The sequence below is a fragment of the Bombus affinis genome, unplaced genomic scaffold (assembly GCF_024516045.1).
Source record: "Bombus affinis isolate iyBomAffi1 unplaced genomic scaffold, iyBomAffi1.2 ctg00000059.1, whole genome shotgun sequence".
Classification (NCBI taxonomy): Eukaryota; Metazoa; Arthropoda; class Insecta; order Hymenoptera; family Apidae; genus Bombus; species Bombus affinis.
In genome coordinates this window covers 1,995,755-2,013,190 of record NW_026108820.1, presented here as the reverse complement: position 1 = coordinate 2,013,190, position 17,436 = coordinate 1,995,755, and the positions used below count along the sequence as shown (strand labels likewise).

Here is a 17,436-nt window from a genome sequence, read left to right as displayed (position 1 = left end):
TTGGATTTGAATTTTTAAAAGGTAATGAATTTTCCCGATCGAACTGTTAGTTTAAACGCGGCCTTTAATTGTATCACGAACATTATTTTACGTTACTCTGCAACGTTTCCTCTATGTAATATATTCAATGTTTGTATACGCGATCTTCGCCTTAAGAATTACTCAAATATTTGGTTTTAATACGAAGGATTGTTTTAAAGATCATTTTCACCTCTATAAATATTTATTGTGTAAACCGTGTGTATAATTTGCGTAAAGCTTAAAAGATTTCCAATTTAACATTCGCACGTGAATTAAGACTGTTACTTGGAAAAATCATCGAACTCAAGAACCACACTCTTCCTCGCGTTCAAACTTATCCGCCTGTGCAGTTCGTAAATTCACTTCTTAGGTTTCTAATGAATTTTCAAAATAAACCTTCAACCTATCTATGTATGTATCTATACGATTAAACAAACCGTGGATTTTTATGCATTTCTAAATAATTTGTAGATATTATTCTAAATATCCATGGAACTATCGATTAAAGAATTATTATTCACGAGAATATAAGAAACAAAGATTATTAAAGTTATTTTATCTGGTATTACATGCGTGTAATTCGCGAGTCAATAACTTTATTTAATTATTTTGCTAAATTGATTCCTCGTCTCCTATATTTGCAGAAAGATATTTCTGTTGCGTCAAATACGTTTCCATTTTATATTATCTTCCACAGAGGTACTACATACGTATTATCTTTCTGTCTATCTTAACTTCAATTTTATTAACTCGTCGCTTGTTGACTTTGTCAAATGTCCTTTGTTTACTTTGAAGTTGCGAAGCACGGAAAGCTTCCTAGGTACGTGTCCCACTCAGTCTAATAAAAAACGTTCAGGTGCGCGAAAAAGAAAAACGCAAAGTTCAAACGCACGCTAATAGATGGCTATATTTAAAAAATTACTCATATTAAATATATTAAGGGCTAAGTGACTTCAATTTTATTAGCTCGTTTCCTGCTGTCTTTAATGTTGCGAAACAGGAAAAACCTTCCTATCGCTCTCATCTAATAATAAGTATTTGGGTGCACGAAAAAGTAGAAGATTCAAGCCAGGATCAACGGAAAGTTTTACTTAAAAAATCAAATATGAAGAATCGAAAAACTTTTATTCATCTCCGATATCTATTCATCTCTCCGAGATGTATCTTGTTAAGATTATCCTCCTTCGAGGATTAAGCGCTTCATGGCTATATAAAATGGTAACGAGTAGCGCCCTCTTCTAAAGTATTTAAAAAACAGGAGTAGGTCAGTGTGAAATTAAATGGCTGGAATTTTCAGCGATTTCCATAGACAGTGTCTTTGAAATACCTAATTCTCGCTGTTTCACGTATAAGCGAAATAGCGCTCAGCTTTCCAGCAAAAAGCAAATAGCTATATTCTGTAGTATTTGAAGCATCGACTGGCGAACAAATGCGAGAGGAAAAGTTTCGTGAAATTTACATCTTGAATTTCGTTATTTCATTTAACGCAGAGGGATTGGCGTCCGCTACGATCGATACGTTGGCAGATTTGCCTGCGGTTTCTAGCGATTGTCGCGACGATTCTAATTGAGTTTTGCGAAAGAAATGAAATTAAACGTTGGCCGTTAATCGATGGCTGGAAAATAAAATGGATTGCCATGATTCGTCGTATCCCCCGCCTTTTGTTTCTTTCTCATCTTTCGCGTTTCACGGTCTTCACCAATTACTATATAGAGCCGTACTTTTCTGCTGGCAACTTCAGTTTACGAGATTAAACATTAGCTGGTCCCGTTTCGTTTGATAAAACTGACATCTCATATACGACCTGAGGCATTCTACGAGCTTGGCGCAGGTTTAATAGAAATGTTCGGTAAATATGGACACAGATAGCGAATGTTACTTGTATAAACATTCACTCTGATCGAGAACTAAAAAATCTGGAATTTTCTGCTCTTGTGCTGAATTACAGTGGTTCGCGAAAATATTTGAATATCCCTGCAAACTCCTTGTGGACATATTATTAAGAATATCTTGATATCCTATCGATACTGTGACAAGATTAACGTATTATTACAATTTCAAACGAGTATGACAATGTATGTAAGAGTCGCAGGACATTTACTGCGATTATTTGTATGTTTGAGACTACTACTAATATTGTATACTAATTTTTCGTTAAGCATATGTTTGCAATAAATGCCTTGCAACCTATATATATATATCGAATTGGTTTCAAATTTTCCATAATGTATTAATAACAAGAGTTCTGTAGAAAACGTTCGAATAATGTATTCAATTACACGTAATTGATATTGCCTATTTAATATAATCGGAGAAATAATCTCATTCATTTCATAGTCAATTCATTTTAAGAATTAGCGGGAATACGAGTACGTAATAGGAACTTTAATAATCCCAGAATCCCATAGGCAAGTAAAAAGAAATAATTTAATTGAATTTGCTTTAGTTCGACTTTATTTCTATTTCTTATTTAATGCAATTCTATTTTATTTAATTTTAATTTCCATTTTTCTTTCATTTTATTAATAATTTAATATAATCCTAGCTCAATAACATAAATCATATAAAAAAGGATATATAAATAAATCGGTACAATACGATGCAAGCTAAATTTATGTACCAAAACTTTGACAACACCTTATAGATACGATAACTAATTGGAAATTAAGTAAAAACTACTTGTAATAACCCGCATTGCTTGTCAGGTAGGAGAAGATATTCAATCAACAAATAATTTCGCTACGTTCGAAATCTTCTCGCTCCTTAATCCATTTTCTTTCTGATTACAATAAACAGCATTAATTCCGTTCTCGATTAATTAATTTTATCAGTAGTATACTTATATCATTCTATAAAACATTAAATAAGTGACATTTAAGTTAAAAAATTATTTGCATATTATTATTTATACACTTTTGTTTGCATATATCATTATAAAAATTAATGGAATAAACTAATAGGATAACATATTTCTTAAACAAATGGAAAAATGAAAAGTCGATGGATTTTCATTTAACAAGCGTGTATCATTTGTAGCATTATGACAACTTAGCGATCCATTTGCTCAGCAAGTACTATCTTCAATAACTAAATCCTTTTAAATTAGTTAAACCTTCAGTGTCCTATTTTCCTATTCACTAAACGACATTTTTAATACGAATCAATTCGTTTCGCTAAAGACACTAAAAATTGATTATTAAAATAGAACTATACATTTTATATATTTTACACTAGTTCTCGTTGTCATATGATTACAATGACCTTAATGAATAAACGATCCTAAACAGTAACAGCATAAACGAGCTTATCTCAAGTATATCAATATTATACCAATATGTATAAGTTTATATTTCCAAAATACCTGTCTTTAAAAGTAAAATAATAGCAAACAAGGCAGTAAATAAAGTAAACGATCGTATTGCTCAACAGTCTTAACAAATAAAGCAACGATGCTAAAAGTAACAAAAATTGCTCCATAGCATATGTCCTCACAATTAAATTACGAATTAAAAAGGAGAATAAGAGTAAAATTAACAAATCGAATGTAAGCAAATGAAAGAATCATTCTGTATTATGTTTCCCTCGCTAGTGGCGGGATATTCAAACTTTTAATAATGATAGCGTCTCTTCAATCAAGAAATCACACATCCAAAAACTTTTACCTCGTAATAACGGTATTATTATACCATCGAATAAGTAAAAAATTAACACTCACCAAGAAAACGGTATAAGCAACGAAGATTTACAGCTTGGCCTTCGCGAGACAATAGTGGTGGTTGGCGCCAGACAAGTGGTCGAGAAGAGTATGCCCTACTGCACAATCATAGGCGTAGATCGTGCACCCGAATTGTCCCGTCTGTCGATGGATATTACCTGCAACGACCTCCGTGATACATTTCTTGCGCTACGCGAATAGGTGCACCTGTTTGCGTGCCACTTAATATCGCGTACGCACGAAACAGCTCGAGAATTATCCACGAATTCTACGAATTCGCAGTTACTAATCGCTTACCAAACGTCGATTATGTCGTTAGCGCTTGAAAAGACATTCGAATGTAATTGTTGCAAAAGATAAATGAGCTTTGTAAAATAAACGGTCCAATTCCTATCGCGTTCACAGTCGAAGCGGTACTGTGAGGCTCGTTGCGACCCGGCGTCCCTTTATACGATCGACCCCCGAGCTCAATAGCCAATCACCGTTACGCATTCTCCAACGTTCAAAATCCTTCCGTTGGATCCACGGACGGCCGATGTCAGTTATGTGAGGGGGTAAACATGGACGATCTGAATTTGATTCAATTATCCAAAGCGAGAGAAACGGTGTTTGAGTGGTGGCGCGAAAATTACCGATTTCGTTGCGCATATTGACAAAGTTATGGCGAGGGATCTGTATGGTATGTACTATATAGCTTTTCTCGCGGGCTATGTTTCTTTATATTGTATATCGAAGTACGCACCTAACGTTTCAAGAGAAGCTTTGCATGCCTTGTATAACTTGAACTGTAGTTTAGATTTACAACTTTACTTTAGTCTTTATGTTTTCTTACTTTTCAAGAGGTAATCTGCGATACTTGTAAATAGATACTACATATATATGTACGTTAACTTGTAATGTGTAATATTCCTCTTTGGTTAGGTCTATATTTTCTAACGTGACAAATATGTGTATGGTGGCCATCTTGTACAAGTAAACTGATATTTTTAGCGTAATTTTACAAATTACAAGTCATAAATTATTCCTTTTTCCAAACAAGGAAATATACGAGAAAAAATAGAACAGATTCTTACGATTATTTTTGTGAAGTTTTGTAATATACGAATTAGCATTTTTTTTTATTTTTTTTTTTTTTTATTGCATTTGAAAAAATCATGTATTTAAGTATTCACGAGAAAGGGGAGACAGAAAAGAAATGCAAAGATGGAAAGTTTCGAATATGTAAAACGTAGTGAAATCCGTAAATGATTTCATAACTGCTCTTGAACATTTCTTACAAACAAACGAGTCATCTCATACTTTCCTACAGGAGAAGTACATATTCATCAGAAAAAATTCCATTGATGTTGTCTATGAATGCTTATGCATCCAGCGAAGTCTGTGATTATTTTCTTTATCTGGAAACATACGTTACAGTTTTGAAGTTATAGTTTTACATTATTTGTTCACAATCGTTATAAAAAGACCGGAAATGTATTCAGGTCACGCACATGCTTTACTGCTTTATACGTACTATCGATGTTAAAAAACAACTCGTACCGAAAGGATTAATATAATTTTTATTTAAATTTTTTATTTCGTATTCATAGACGAAAACTGTGTTGTGTTGTTTGTCCGCAAATATGTAAAACGATTCCATTATATTATAAAGTTCTGAAAATCGATAGTTTTCGTTATACATTTCGTTAGTTAAAATAGTTAAATGACTTTCCAGAAACAAATCATGCTTCATGGACATTTTGAGCTTAGTTAGCGTAAAAGTTAAACCTTGTTCTGTAATTAGTTGTTACATGAAATTAAATGGATTTCAAGTAGCTGGTATGTAAATGATACTTAAACTAACATGTAATGCTTAAATCGTAAAATAAATATACATGTAAAATCAGTTAAATTTAGGGAATCAATATCGAATCAATATCAATAGGGAATATATTAAGTCAAAGATTATTTGAAAGAATTTCAATTTCACTTCAAACTTGAAAGGATATTTCAGATCAAGTAAATAACAAATTTATACCGGTATAGTGATCTCATGTTTCTTGAATTCAAACAATTTGTGTAATCGGTACGAGAATGTATGCAATATGGGATATTAAAGAGAATCGCATTAGGCATTATTGCACCATGTACGTCATAAATCGTCGATGAAAGCTCTGAAGCGGGCAAAAAAGTTTATAGCTTCGATAAATAAACTGTTCTTTGTAAATGATAGGTTAAAAAGTAGGTAATCAGCATTAATATCAATAGGATATTCCATCGAATAATTTTAAGGATCTTTGTATTATAACATATCCTTTAGATGAAAGATAATTGTTAGTTTTATAACGAAGAATCCACAAGTGTTTCTACAGTAACAAAGTAATTAACGTTTCCTTAAGGGACTAATTCTTGTTACAGATTTCTTTCACCTTCATCTTTGAAACTATTCATAAATTATATTTATATCTTTCAATATATCACATCCTAATCCTTAATAATGCTCACAGTTTTGTAGTATTTAATATCTTTTGATTTATTCGAGATTTCTTCAAATCTAATACAGAATTCAAAATGTTTCACGTATTTATTATAGTCTATAGATTATGCTTACAGACTTGGTTCATGTATGTACGTATGTGTATTATACATTATTGTATTTAAGAATTTATATGATCGTCCCATGAAATACCTCTAGTCTGTAGGAAACAGTCTGTTGCTACTATGGTTTAGATGAAAGAATATTATGACATGTCGTTTAACTGTATGATACCATCTATTAATGTATCAACGATGACTTTAATGACAGTCTAATAGATATTGCGCTACAACTTTGATCGACGTGACTTATTTCTATGATGCACTTCGACAAGCTGATTTCAGCCAAATCAAGTCAAACGAAGTTTCTTATGTTTAATATTCATATAAACTTACTATGCATGTACGTAGTTTGTTTCAATAGCATCTACATAGTTTAAGAAACTAGTTGATGATGTTGTTTCAATAACACAATCATAGTGGTTTTTAGAATAATCATGATTCGAACGCAGACTATTAGGGGATGATATGTTTTAAGAACAAAAATTATAGTTTTCCCTTCTAAAACATGAGATTGAGATTGAAATAATTTTGAAAGAAGAGCAAAATAATTTTAATTCTTTAACCATTTAACTCTACCTTAATAACAAAATACAAGAACGTGTTAAGTATACATTATTACTAATTTAATTATTTATATCACTAATAAACAATATTCTTAATTCGCAATTCTTATATCATTGAACTATACTATTAATGAAATGATTTTATATAACTTGCAATTCAATGGAATAAAAACATGAATGAAATATTTAAACATACCTACGTACATAGATTTCCAATAATTTTACGTAACTTTATGAATTAACACGTTACAATATATTTTGCATATATATACGGTATATATCTGTTACATTTATCAAAAATGATTCTTGTTCAATTACATTCGCCACTTATATCGCGGAAGCGTACAATTATTTCAAACAATATGAAAATAATTTATCGTGAAAAATATTTTACGTATTGTTTCTCGTTTTTATCGTAAATTAAGCACGTTCCCATTTCTTGCCATAAGAAATAATGGATAATAGATAACAACAGCGTAACGAAAGTAAAAATTATTGTTCATTCACGTTTTGAACGTAATTTTATCAGCTGTACTTTTTCAGCTACTTTGATTTTACTTAATTTCAAAGAACATATTTAAATAATAGCTGGCTTAACGTATGAAATATAACGTCGAAATATTACCGCGACTGTCTTGAACAGATTTCCGCCTGTAGATGACTTTAAACGTTTCCGTATCTCGTAATTTGCGAGAAACGAATCTCACATACATTTCTACGAGACCTTGCTCTGTCCATCTTGCAGTTCCTTCCTTGATTGACTTTCAAATTTCCCCCTGGATTCTAGGCTGTTTCTGTCATATAGAGTGAAGAGTTCGCTGGCCCTCGAAGCAAAGAGACAAGCACATAGAAAGTCTGCCTTTGGGGTTGGAAGTAAGCATAATTTACGATACGATGATCTAATCCCTTCATCACGCTTGGAATATACATGGTTGCCTGTAAAAGGACGCAGTTTTATATTCAGCAAGTTGCAAAGAAAAGATCTATGTCATTTTGTGATCTTATAGTACTCACTCGAGAGAAAAGTAAATTTTAATCAACGTTATATAATATTGATGAAATCCAATTGCTGGGTCAAGAAGAAGAGAAAAATATCCTTCGCCATTCATAACAAATATTTGACTTTCTGTTTTAATATACTGCGGGCACGAGAAAATATTTGCGCGTGTCCATATTTTCCAATGAACCGTTTTCCTATCAGCTTTTATATTTCAAATCAAATCCTTATAATCGTATGAAAGTACCATTAAATAATACCAAGTTTAATACGTGTATCATGTATTTATATTCATATTATTTAAATACCTTTCGTAGTCACTGTATAACTGCCATCTGTGGATAATACATAATTCTCTATTTATTCCTTCTGTAGCCGATATTCCACGACATGCATTATTTATTGATTTGTACGTGTGTCCACAATAGGTAGATTTCTCTCTATGTGTATTCATAAAAAAAAATTCGTTGGATTCAAATCAGATGATGGACGAGATTATTTTATTGGACACGTTTATTCTATCTATTCTATCGAGGGTTCGATTTAAACGTTCGATTTAAATGTTAAATAAAAAGTACGGTATATCAAATAAATAGGATTAATTATTGGATCTACGCTTATCAGATATTTTATACTTCTCTCATTAAACATGTACTACAAATTTACGGAGTTTTAGATTACTTCCTTGTAACATTCTCTCTCTCTCTCTCTCTATATATATATATACAAATATGTACATATATGTAAGATAGTAATCCGGGGATAATTCAGGGATCTATTCTGTAGTCTGAAAATCGAGTTTTTATTATGGAGTAAATAATAAAATACAAAAATAAACAACAATTAATATGCGTCTATAACAATAAATAATAATTATATAAACGGGAAATAAAAAGTCTTTAGTACAATGTTTACCTGAAAATCGAGAATCGATTTTCAACGTCCTGAGCTACCGATCTTCCTTCTTCAGTCTTTAAAATTTTAAATAACTATTCTGTAACCTTGTCTGTCTCTAATGTAACTCTCTGTCCGTCCGTTCGCGAAAAATTTGCTTCTTAAAATGGTCGTCCATAAAATAAAAGAAGGTCTGTCCGTGAAACACAGCCTGTCGTGCAACCCGTAAAACAAAAAGAATCCCTATCCTACAGGAACTCTAGGGAGTTTACACCGCCCCTCGAATGGGGAGTGAAACAGATTCCCTTCAGATCCCCGATTACCGTTATCCACTTCATATATGGAGTTTGAAATCCTTCTTAGAATTATGAAAGGTCCTTTCCTAATTTCTTCCAGCTTATTTCTATTCATTTTTTTTCCGTTATGGGTGAAGACCATATCACCGATTTTAAATTCGTGTTCTCTTCTTTTTTTATCGTATTTTTGTTTGTTGATTTCGAAATTTCTTGTTGAGTTTTTGAATGCTTCTTCTCTGTCTCTTTTTAGGTTTATCTTATTCTCCATTATTTCCTTAGGGACGATTTCAATCATTTTTCCATTCAGTAAATGATTTGGGGCAAACCCCGTTACACTGTGTCTGGTGTTATTGTTTTCTTCTACGCTTTCTTCTGTGATTTTTGTCCAGTTTCTCTTATTTTTGTCTGAGTTACATCTGATCCTGTTTACTAATGTTTGATTTACCCTTTTGTTCAGTCCATTGGAGGATGGGCAGTCTGTCGAGGTGAAAATTAATTTAATGTTCCTTTTCCTCCTATATTCTTGAATTTCTTTGGATGTCATTACTGGGTATTGGTCTGCAAGGATAATTTTTATGGAATCAGTTTCTCCTGTCGAGTCTATAAGTTTTATGATATCTTCTGTGTGTTGTGTTTTCGATGTGGACATAAAAACAGCCCTTGAAAAATGATCGATGAGTATGTGCATGTATTTCTTTGGTGAGTTGTTATTGGGTGAAATCGACCTGGGAAATTCAGTGCTTCATAAATCACACAAGGTTGTTTCTTGGACAGTGGCTCTGGCTTTCTGTCCAATCTTGCGTTACTCCCTTGTGTTTTTTTTCCCTTCGTCTGATATTGCCCCAAGAATCCGATTAACTCATTTGTTGATTGTACTGTTTCTTTATCGATTTTATCTTGAATGTGTATGGGTAATCCAATAACAATTAGATTTATCCCTGTCTCTTCAGAAGTCTTCCTCCTTACTTCCAATATTAATCATTCCTTTTTTATGGCATATTCAGTGAATGAACCTGAAATGTATTTAAAGTTATAAGTGTATCGTACTGCAGACCAACCTTTATTGCCAGAAGCTTTTTGAACTGCCACCTTCCAATTTTCCCAGTTGTATTCTTCATCCTTCAGCAGATTTGCTTGGTACCATTCTGATGCTGTTTTTCCCAAATATTTCTTCAAATTCTTGATCCTTTTTTCATCAGTTTGGATTTCGTATTTTTCGTATTCGGTTTCATACTCATATTAGAGTATGGAAGGGATGCGTATGTGAAATATGAATATTTCATACTCCAATCTGTGGCTTTTTGCGTTCCATCAAATTGTTTTATGACAAAGTCTGTGCCTTCTCTCTCATGCATGTTTTGTTTCTGGAAGATCTCTAATAATGTTTCTGTTTGAAGATTGGGCTTTTCGATTTCGGTCTTTATCTTCCTTGTGGGGATGATCTCCGATTCTTCTAAGTAAATATCTCGAAACACGAAGTTTAAACTTGTACCGATGTATGACGCTGCCGTTGCGTCATCCATCGTGAGTGCAATGTTTCTGTAATGGCTTACCTTGGTTAAGCTGTTTGCGGCTTTCTTCACTATCGATAAACTGAATAATCGCGGACGATGATCTCTTGCTTGATATTCTGGAGGAAAGACATCACATACTTCATCTTCTGGTTTTCTTATGGATTCTTATGCATTCTATTTTCTCCCCCTTGCGTTCTCGTTCATGGCGATACGTAGCTTCACTTCTAACGGCATGGCGTAGTGAAAATCGATTTGTAAGATCGTAATTTGGTGATAATTCAGGGATCGATTCTGTAGTATGAAAATCGAGTTTTTATTATGAAGTAAATAATAAAATACAAAAATAAACGACAATTAATATGCGTTTATAACAATAAATAACAATAATTATATAAACGGGAAATAACAAGTCTTTAGTACAATGTTTACCTGAAAATTGAGAATCGATTTTCAACGTCCTGAGCTACCGATCTTTCTTCTTCAGTCTTTAAAATCTTAAATAACTATTCCGTAACCTTGTTTGTCTCTGATGTAACTCTCTGTCCGTCCGTTCGGGAAAAACGTGCTTCTTAAAATGGTCGTCCGTAAAACAAGGGAAGATCGGTCTGTCCGTGAAACACAGCCTGTCGTGCTACCCGCGAAACAAAAAGAATCCCTATCCTACATGAAATCTAGGGAGCTTGCATATATATATGTATCCTTTTAAAATTCTAACAAATTATACAGATTCATAAAAATATAGTTAAAGACTTTGTAATATAGCGGTTTTTAAATAAATATATATAGTTTTTAAATAAATGTTAAATTTCTTCCGACTATTCGTATCACATTACGATTATGCTCTTTTAGTTCTATAGCTTACGAAGTTAGTTTAGAAGTCGAGGCTTACCTCACAGGCTTACACAAAAGTATTGGTTGAAGTTTTCCTATCAAAAAAAAAAAAAAAGTAAAAAAAAGGAAAAAGTTGTAATCGCTTTAATCCGCAGGTTGTAGTTAACACGTTTGTGTTTCGATTTAAAAGTTAATTCAATTAATCCATAATATCGAAATGTTGCTAACTGTTATTTTATATTTTTTTATATTATTTGATATTTAATCGTTTGATGAATACCATAGATATCTGATATTTAATCATTTAGATGAATTTCATAGATATGTAATATTTCATCGTTAGATGCGTTCCATCAAAGTTTAATATTCATCTGCCCACGTTCTCTAAGGGAAGATTTCATATAAACTAATATTCATAACGTTTTAAGACATTTATAAAATGATTACGTAACACTTTATGTTAATTTGGAAATTTAAATAAATTAGAGAATTATCAACACCATTCGTTGTTATAACGATGCTTAATAACTCGGAATACAAACAGCTTTCAAGTAATCGGATAAAATTTATTATGCTGCCAAAATAAAAGTATGATTTATACAAGGTAAAATCTCCTTTGTAAGTAGTGTGATGCTCGCAATGTCAGGCACACGAAGTATACGCGCATATTATATCACGTAATTTCAGCTTTATTCCATCTCTTAATCGCTTGGTTTGAAGAAGCCGTAAGTAACAAGCGAAGCCATAGCGTAAAATAGTTTTATTAAACTTGTAAACAGATATAAGAAATATAGTCGTAGTATCCAACTGCAAGTTCAAATGCGAAAAATAACGTTCGGGAAAATTTGTGACATGGTGAGAAATTTTATACTCATATCCTAAATTGATAACATATATATTATTTGTAGAAAATTATATTTATTTGTATATATGTAAACATAATATCTATTAATGAAAAAGTTAATTAAGAAATATCCTATTATTATTACTATTCGTATCAATTATTTTTCATTTAATAAAAAACTAGTGTACACCAACTCATGTTCATTCTACTGATCTTATTTTTACGGTTCGAAATATATATATCGAATTTCGATTTTCCATCGTGTTTCGCTTATGATTCATAAATATTAATTAGCATGCGATTAATTGGTGTTATAATTCAGAATGTTCGATATTCATTTACATTTATATTACTTTCACGTTATAGTTCAATATTTAACGTTGGTTAAATATTTTATTATTTGAAAGACTTGTGTCTATACTTCATATGCGACAAAAATTGAGAATTATTCACGTTTTTTAATTTAACGATCCTACTTTTATTTCAATTATATCTCGATTCTTAAACTTTCATTTATTCGCGTCAAAATTAAATCCTAAGCTTCAATCCTACGCTTCCCTATGTAAAAACCTTTTAATCCTTATTTTTCGAATAGTTTGCGAGAATTGATATTCGCGCAAGAATTAACGCCACTCAAGTACTAATTGATTCCATCTCCAGAGCGCTTAAGTGACATTCGATTGTCGCTTGAGTAGTTCTTATCCTCGCTGTAAAATACGACAGAATTTCGATTCCTCGATCATTAATTACATTATGAGACTACTTTCTCACGCTTTTCCATTCCACGCCGTGATTCCGCTCGCCTAACTACTCTTTCGTTATAGCGCCGATCAGACTTTCAACAAGCTCACGATTAATCTCGATAATGAAATTTCCATCACTATCGCAATAAAAAAGATTATTCTACGTTAAGCTATATCTTCTTTTTTTAATTGACAGAATGCATCGATACGTTGATCGCCACGTGAATTTTATAGATTTTGGCCAATAGATCGAATAGAAACACAGAGTGTGATTCTACGTGAAAAATAAGAAAGATAGGAAAAACACCTGGTATGATTTATTACAATTAATTTTTTTTCATCCGAGGATCGAAATTGAGGATTTAACCGGTGTACTGAAATTTTTACAAATTTTATTCCACATTTTCCACTCGGTTTTTCACGTAGAATCAGTAATTGCTCGCTTCTGCCGCAATATTTTTCAGCCCATTTACATTATTAAAAGAAACGTTTTACTTTTCCAAGGTATTGTAGTATCGTGGGCAAAAGGCCCAAGGTATCGGCCGAACCGTATACAAAGTGGCGAGAGCCGTGGCGCCGTCGAGTACATCAATGTGTCGTCGGTCCTTTCAAGTGGACAGTTTTGTGGAAAGAGCCTGCGTGACCCTGGCCACGGGGTTTCGGGACATGTGTTCGATGGGACGAGAAAAGACAAAGAGACGCCAAGGGTAGAGTTAGTTGAGACGCCAGCGAGAACGAATGCAAAAGGCGTGCAGTATGAGTTGAGAAGCGAGAGCGTGCGAGTGCAGATGCCGAAGACGAGAGTTGTAGAGTTGCTAGCGTTGTAGAGAAATCGAGTTGTTAGTTATAGAGTTGCGAGAGTGATTTGAACGGAATAAGACTTTTGTGTTTTAGTTCAAGTTGAACATTTATCGTTCTCTGTCCAATTAATCTCTGTTATTTTTATTAATCTTAATAAATAGCATTAGGAGAATTTTACAAATCTAAATCATCCTAATCCTATCCTTTTTCCGATACTACAGTATTGTATTACATTCGCGCACTCTTCTCCGACAACGTTACCTAATTCCTTCATATCGTCGGAAATTCCTTGGCCCATTATTCGCGTTTCATTCGTTGGAAACTTGCGTTAATTTGTTCGCCAACTGGAAGTTACATAAGTCCGTCGATTTTTATTTCCACGAACTGTTAGAATAGGATAAAATTTTGTTGCCATAAATTGTATTTAACGCGGAGTTATCAACCACGAGCTATTGTATAAAGCTTATTACTTATTGTATAGAACTTTTACTATATCGTAGATCAATAACGTACTAAGATTATGAAAATTTATGATTTATTTATGACTTATTTATGACTTATTATTTATTATTATAATATTAAGACTTATGTACGCGACTCGAATATTTATGTATTCTCCTTCAATATCCTTAATCCCTTCGATATGACGTATAAAATTTACAAATTGCCATTTTAACACAATTCAAATATAGTTCGTGTGGACTACACGCGAACAATGTGGTTTCGAATTTATTAACTAAGCGTTATACGTTCCTCAATGTGGACATTACTTATGTACATGGAATGTACGATTATAGTTAGAAACGTGGCTGAAAATACAGATTTGTTAATGGTATAAGTTACAGTTGCACAATGATGAGTCATAGCAGAAGAGATTACCATAACTTCGAATATAACTTTTATCGTTACAATTCTATGTTAACGTTGTATTTGCATCTGACAGTTTGTTGAATTGCGTAATATCACGAAGATGGCGAACTAAGTTTAACTTGGTTTAAGAATATAAGTTTAACGATAAGTGAAATCTACCAGTTTCTTCTCTTTTTTCTTCTTTTTTTCTTTTTATTTTGCTTATTTCCTTATTTCGTGAGTTTCGTATAATTCTCATCTATCCAGGAATAATTTAAATGTAGAAAACAATTCAACGAAATGAGAAATATACGTTTGTTTCATGTGCGATTAAAAAATTGCATCCGACGAATTTAATATATCAATTAATAAGTATTATATTTGTTTGGAATGTTATTTCTGCAAAATTGTTTAGAATTGTTCTTTGGATATTTAATAATACGTATCTTGTAAGTTAACGAAGATACTCGCGATTTGTTGTTGTTTTTTTTTTTTTTATTCATTAATGTAACTTTTACATACTGCTGTGTCCGCTAAAATAAGTTCAGATATTATGGAGGTTTCAAATACGTAACGACAAGAAGATATTGTGCCTGGAAAATAGTAGTAAATGTTGAATATGTCGATGTTAAAACGTCTTTAATATATTCGGTATAAATATATCGAATTTAATTTATTTTCAAATTACATTATTATTTAATGCTCGCGATTAACAACCATTTCCAATTACATATTTAATGATGCATCTATTATCAGAACTTATTAAAACATCGCATCTCATCGAAGATCACGTTATTCTGTGATTGTTTCGTACTCGCTACGTTTTATGTACGTACACGTAATGAGAATTAAAATTTATCGAAGGAGGAGCTGCGGTCTGCGAATAATTTTTTAACAAAAGCGAAAAAAAGAATCGTGTTAAATCTAACTAAGTATCTCTGTCTGTTGTTACAAATATTACGTTAAAATTGTGTACGAGACGAATAAATCGTAGAGAAATGGGGAATCGAAGAGGCAATTATGGCATAGAAATTAACAGGAAAAAATAATCTTATCTGTTAATTTTTATAGGATAGTTTGCTTTTTAATTTTTATCTATAGGCATAAGAGTAACCATTAGAAATACTTATAGAAATTTAATGGAATTTTCTGTTAAAATTACATCTACCTTGATTGAAGGAAATTTTAATTAATTTCATTCTTAAAACTCAACGAATCAAAGTAAATGCTTAACATTCGTCATACATTAATTGAATTCGCTAAAATTGATGTACCAAATACATTTCACCATGATGAAAATGTTTTAACGTTTGCATCGATATAATAGCGTTTGTACTGGTGTATTTATCGATGATATGTTTACTTGAAATACGTGAAAACAAAGTATAGCTACAACAGGCTGTGTAAAAACAGAATGTAAATTATTGAACGTACTTTCGTACTGTGACGATAAATCGTGGGGATTGTTAATGAATTATTATGCACTCGGTAATAAAATACGCTTGCAAAATACAACATCTTTTTGCATGGAAGCTTTGATATTAATATTAAATATGCAAACAGGATATACAGCGTGATGAAGGCTATTCATTTAGTTTGCTTATTACTTTATAGAATGTTATAAACGTTAACTTCATATAGTTTAAGAAAATTATCACGGAATACACGTCATGTTGCACATGGAACATTTGCGGTGACATTTCAAAGGCTGATTAACAGAATGTTATTATTGTGCCGTAGAGAAATACGATTAGTGCGCGGAATTTACTCGAAACTATAGTAGAAAAATGGTAATACGGCGTTTATTTAATTAGAATTTCATTTTACGTTTTAATCATTCTTAAGCAACCTTCCTCTTCTATATTTGTAAAAGAGGAAACGAACACCTCGCTTTTTTTCTTCTGGTAACTTCAATCTTGTAATTTTGCTAATAACTTAACGTTATAATAACTAAGATTAATATATTGTATAATAAAAATCCGTAATTCTTTCGAAGATTGACGTTATGTAAGGGTAAAGCTGTAAGTAAACGTTGGTTTATAGATATGAACGTTAACGGTATAGCAAACGTTTATTAAAGTAATAACGCAAATAATAAATGAAACATTTCCTTAAAAATGAAAGCATGCGTTGATCGAATGCAGTTGATTGTTACGTTTGACAGCCTATAAAATTTTTCTGAGAGTCGTGTTAAATAATGAACGTAAAAAATATTACTTTTTGCATGATTTATCATTAAACATGTTTGTTTAATAGAGCGAGCAAAGCAGTCCCGGAAGGATTTGAGTTCTCATCGACCCTTTCTTCCCAGAAATTACGCTCTTGGTGCAACAATTTCAACAATTTTCAGCAGTTGCCAAAATTATTTTAATACAACTTTCAGCTGAAAAATTGTAAGAAATTGTTAGAATTTAATATTAGGAAAAAACGTAATATCGATGTTAAAAGAATTTATAAAGCGACACAGAAAGGACTTATTAATTTCTCGAAGGCAATTGAAAAGAAAAGCATATTTCTGTTTTTGGGAAGCTTTTAAAGTCAGGTGTTCCATATTAAGTGCAATTAACTTGCAAATATTTATATTTGCGCAGTTCCTTCATTTTGAAATATTCGCAAAATTTGCTGCATATTTCGTGTTCGTTCCATCTTCCGAAATGAAAATAAAAATTTTTATTCAATGTCTGAATATATTTCATTATATTCCATCTTTCTCATGATTGAAAGTTTCTTCTTCTTTTTAATAATTATATCGTAGCAAATACACAAAGATATTCATATTCATACACAAAGA

The 17,436-nt window shown here is 32.0% G+C and overlaps 2 protein-coding genes and 1 long non-coding RNA gene across 5 annotated transcripts in view; 2 read left to right on the top strand and 1 right to left on the bottom strand.

Moving 5' to 3' along the window:
* The window catches only part of LOC126926830 (A disintegrin and metalloproteinase with thrombospondin motifs 3-like), a 305,556-nt gene that overhangs the window by 53,757 nt on the left and 234,363 nt on the right, over window positions 1–17,436 (top strand). The window lies entirely within an intron of this gene.
* Window positions 1–17,436, top strand: part of LOC126926817 (uncharacterized) — a 54,557-nt gene that overhangs the window by 26,447 nt on the left and 10,674 nt on the right. The window contains exons 1-2 of one of the 3 annotated variants that reach the window (XR_007714907.1): window positions 4,297–4,415; window positions 7,664–7,734. The exons of 1 other annotated variant lie outside the window; for it this stretch is intronic. Coding sequence is in view for 1 of the 2 variants with exons in the window: in XM_050743205.1 (XP_050599162.1) it covers window positions 4,397–4,415 (19 nt within the window). In the remaining variant the exon portion in view is untranslated. Of the gene's footprint in view, window positions 1–4,296; window positions 4,416–7,663; window positions 7,735–17,436 lie in introns of those variants that run through there. One more of the 3 variants, XM_050743205.1, reaches the window with a different exon arrangement.
* Window positions 4,969–7,949, bottom strand: LOC126926877 (uncharacterized). The gene is made up of 3 exons (XR_007714981.1): window positions 7,891–7,949; window positions 7,502–7,812; window positions 4,969–5,389 (listed from the first exon to the last, which is right to left on the bottom strand). It is a non-coding gene; the product is annotated as an uncharacterized LOC126926877 (long non-coding RNA).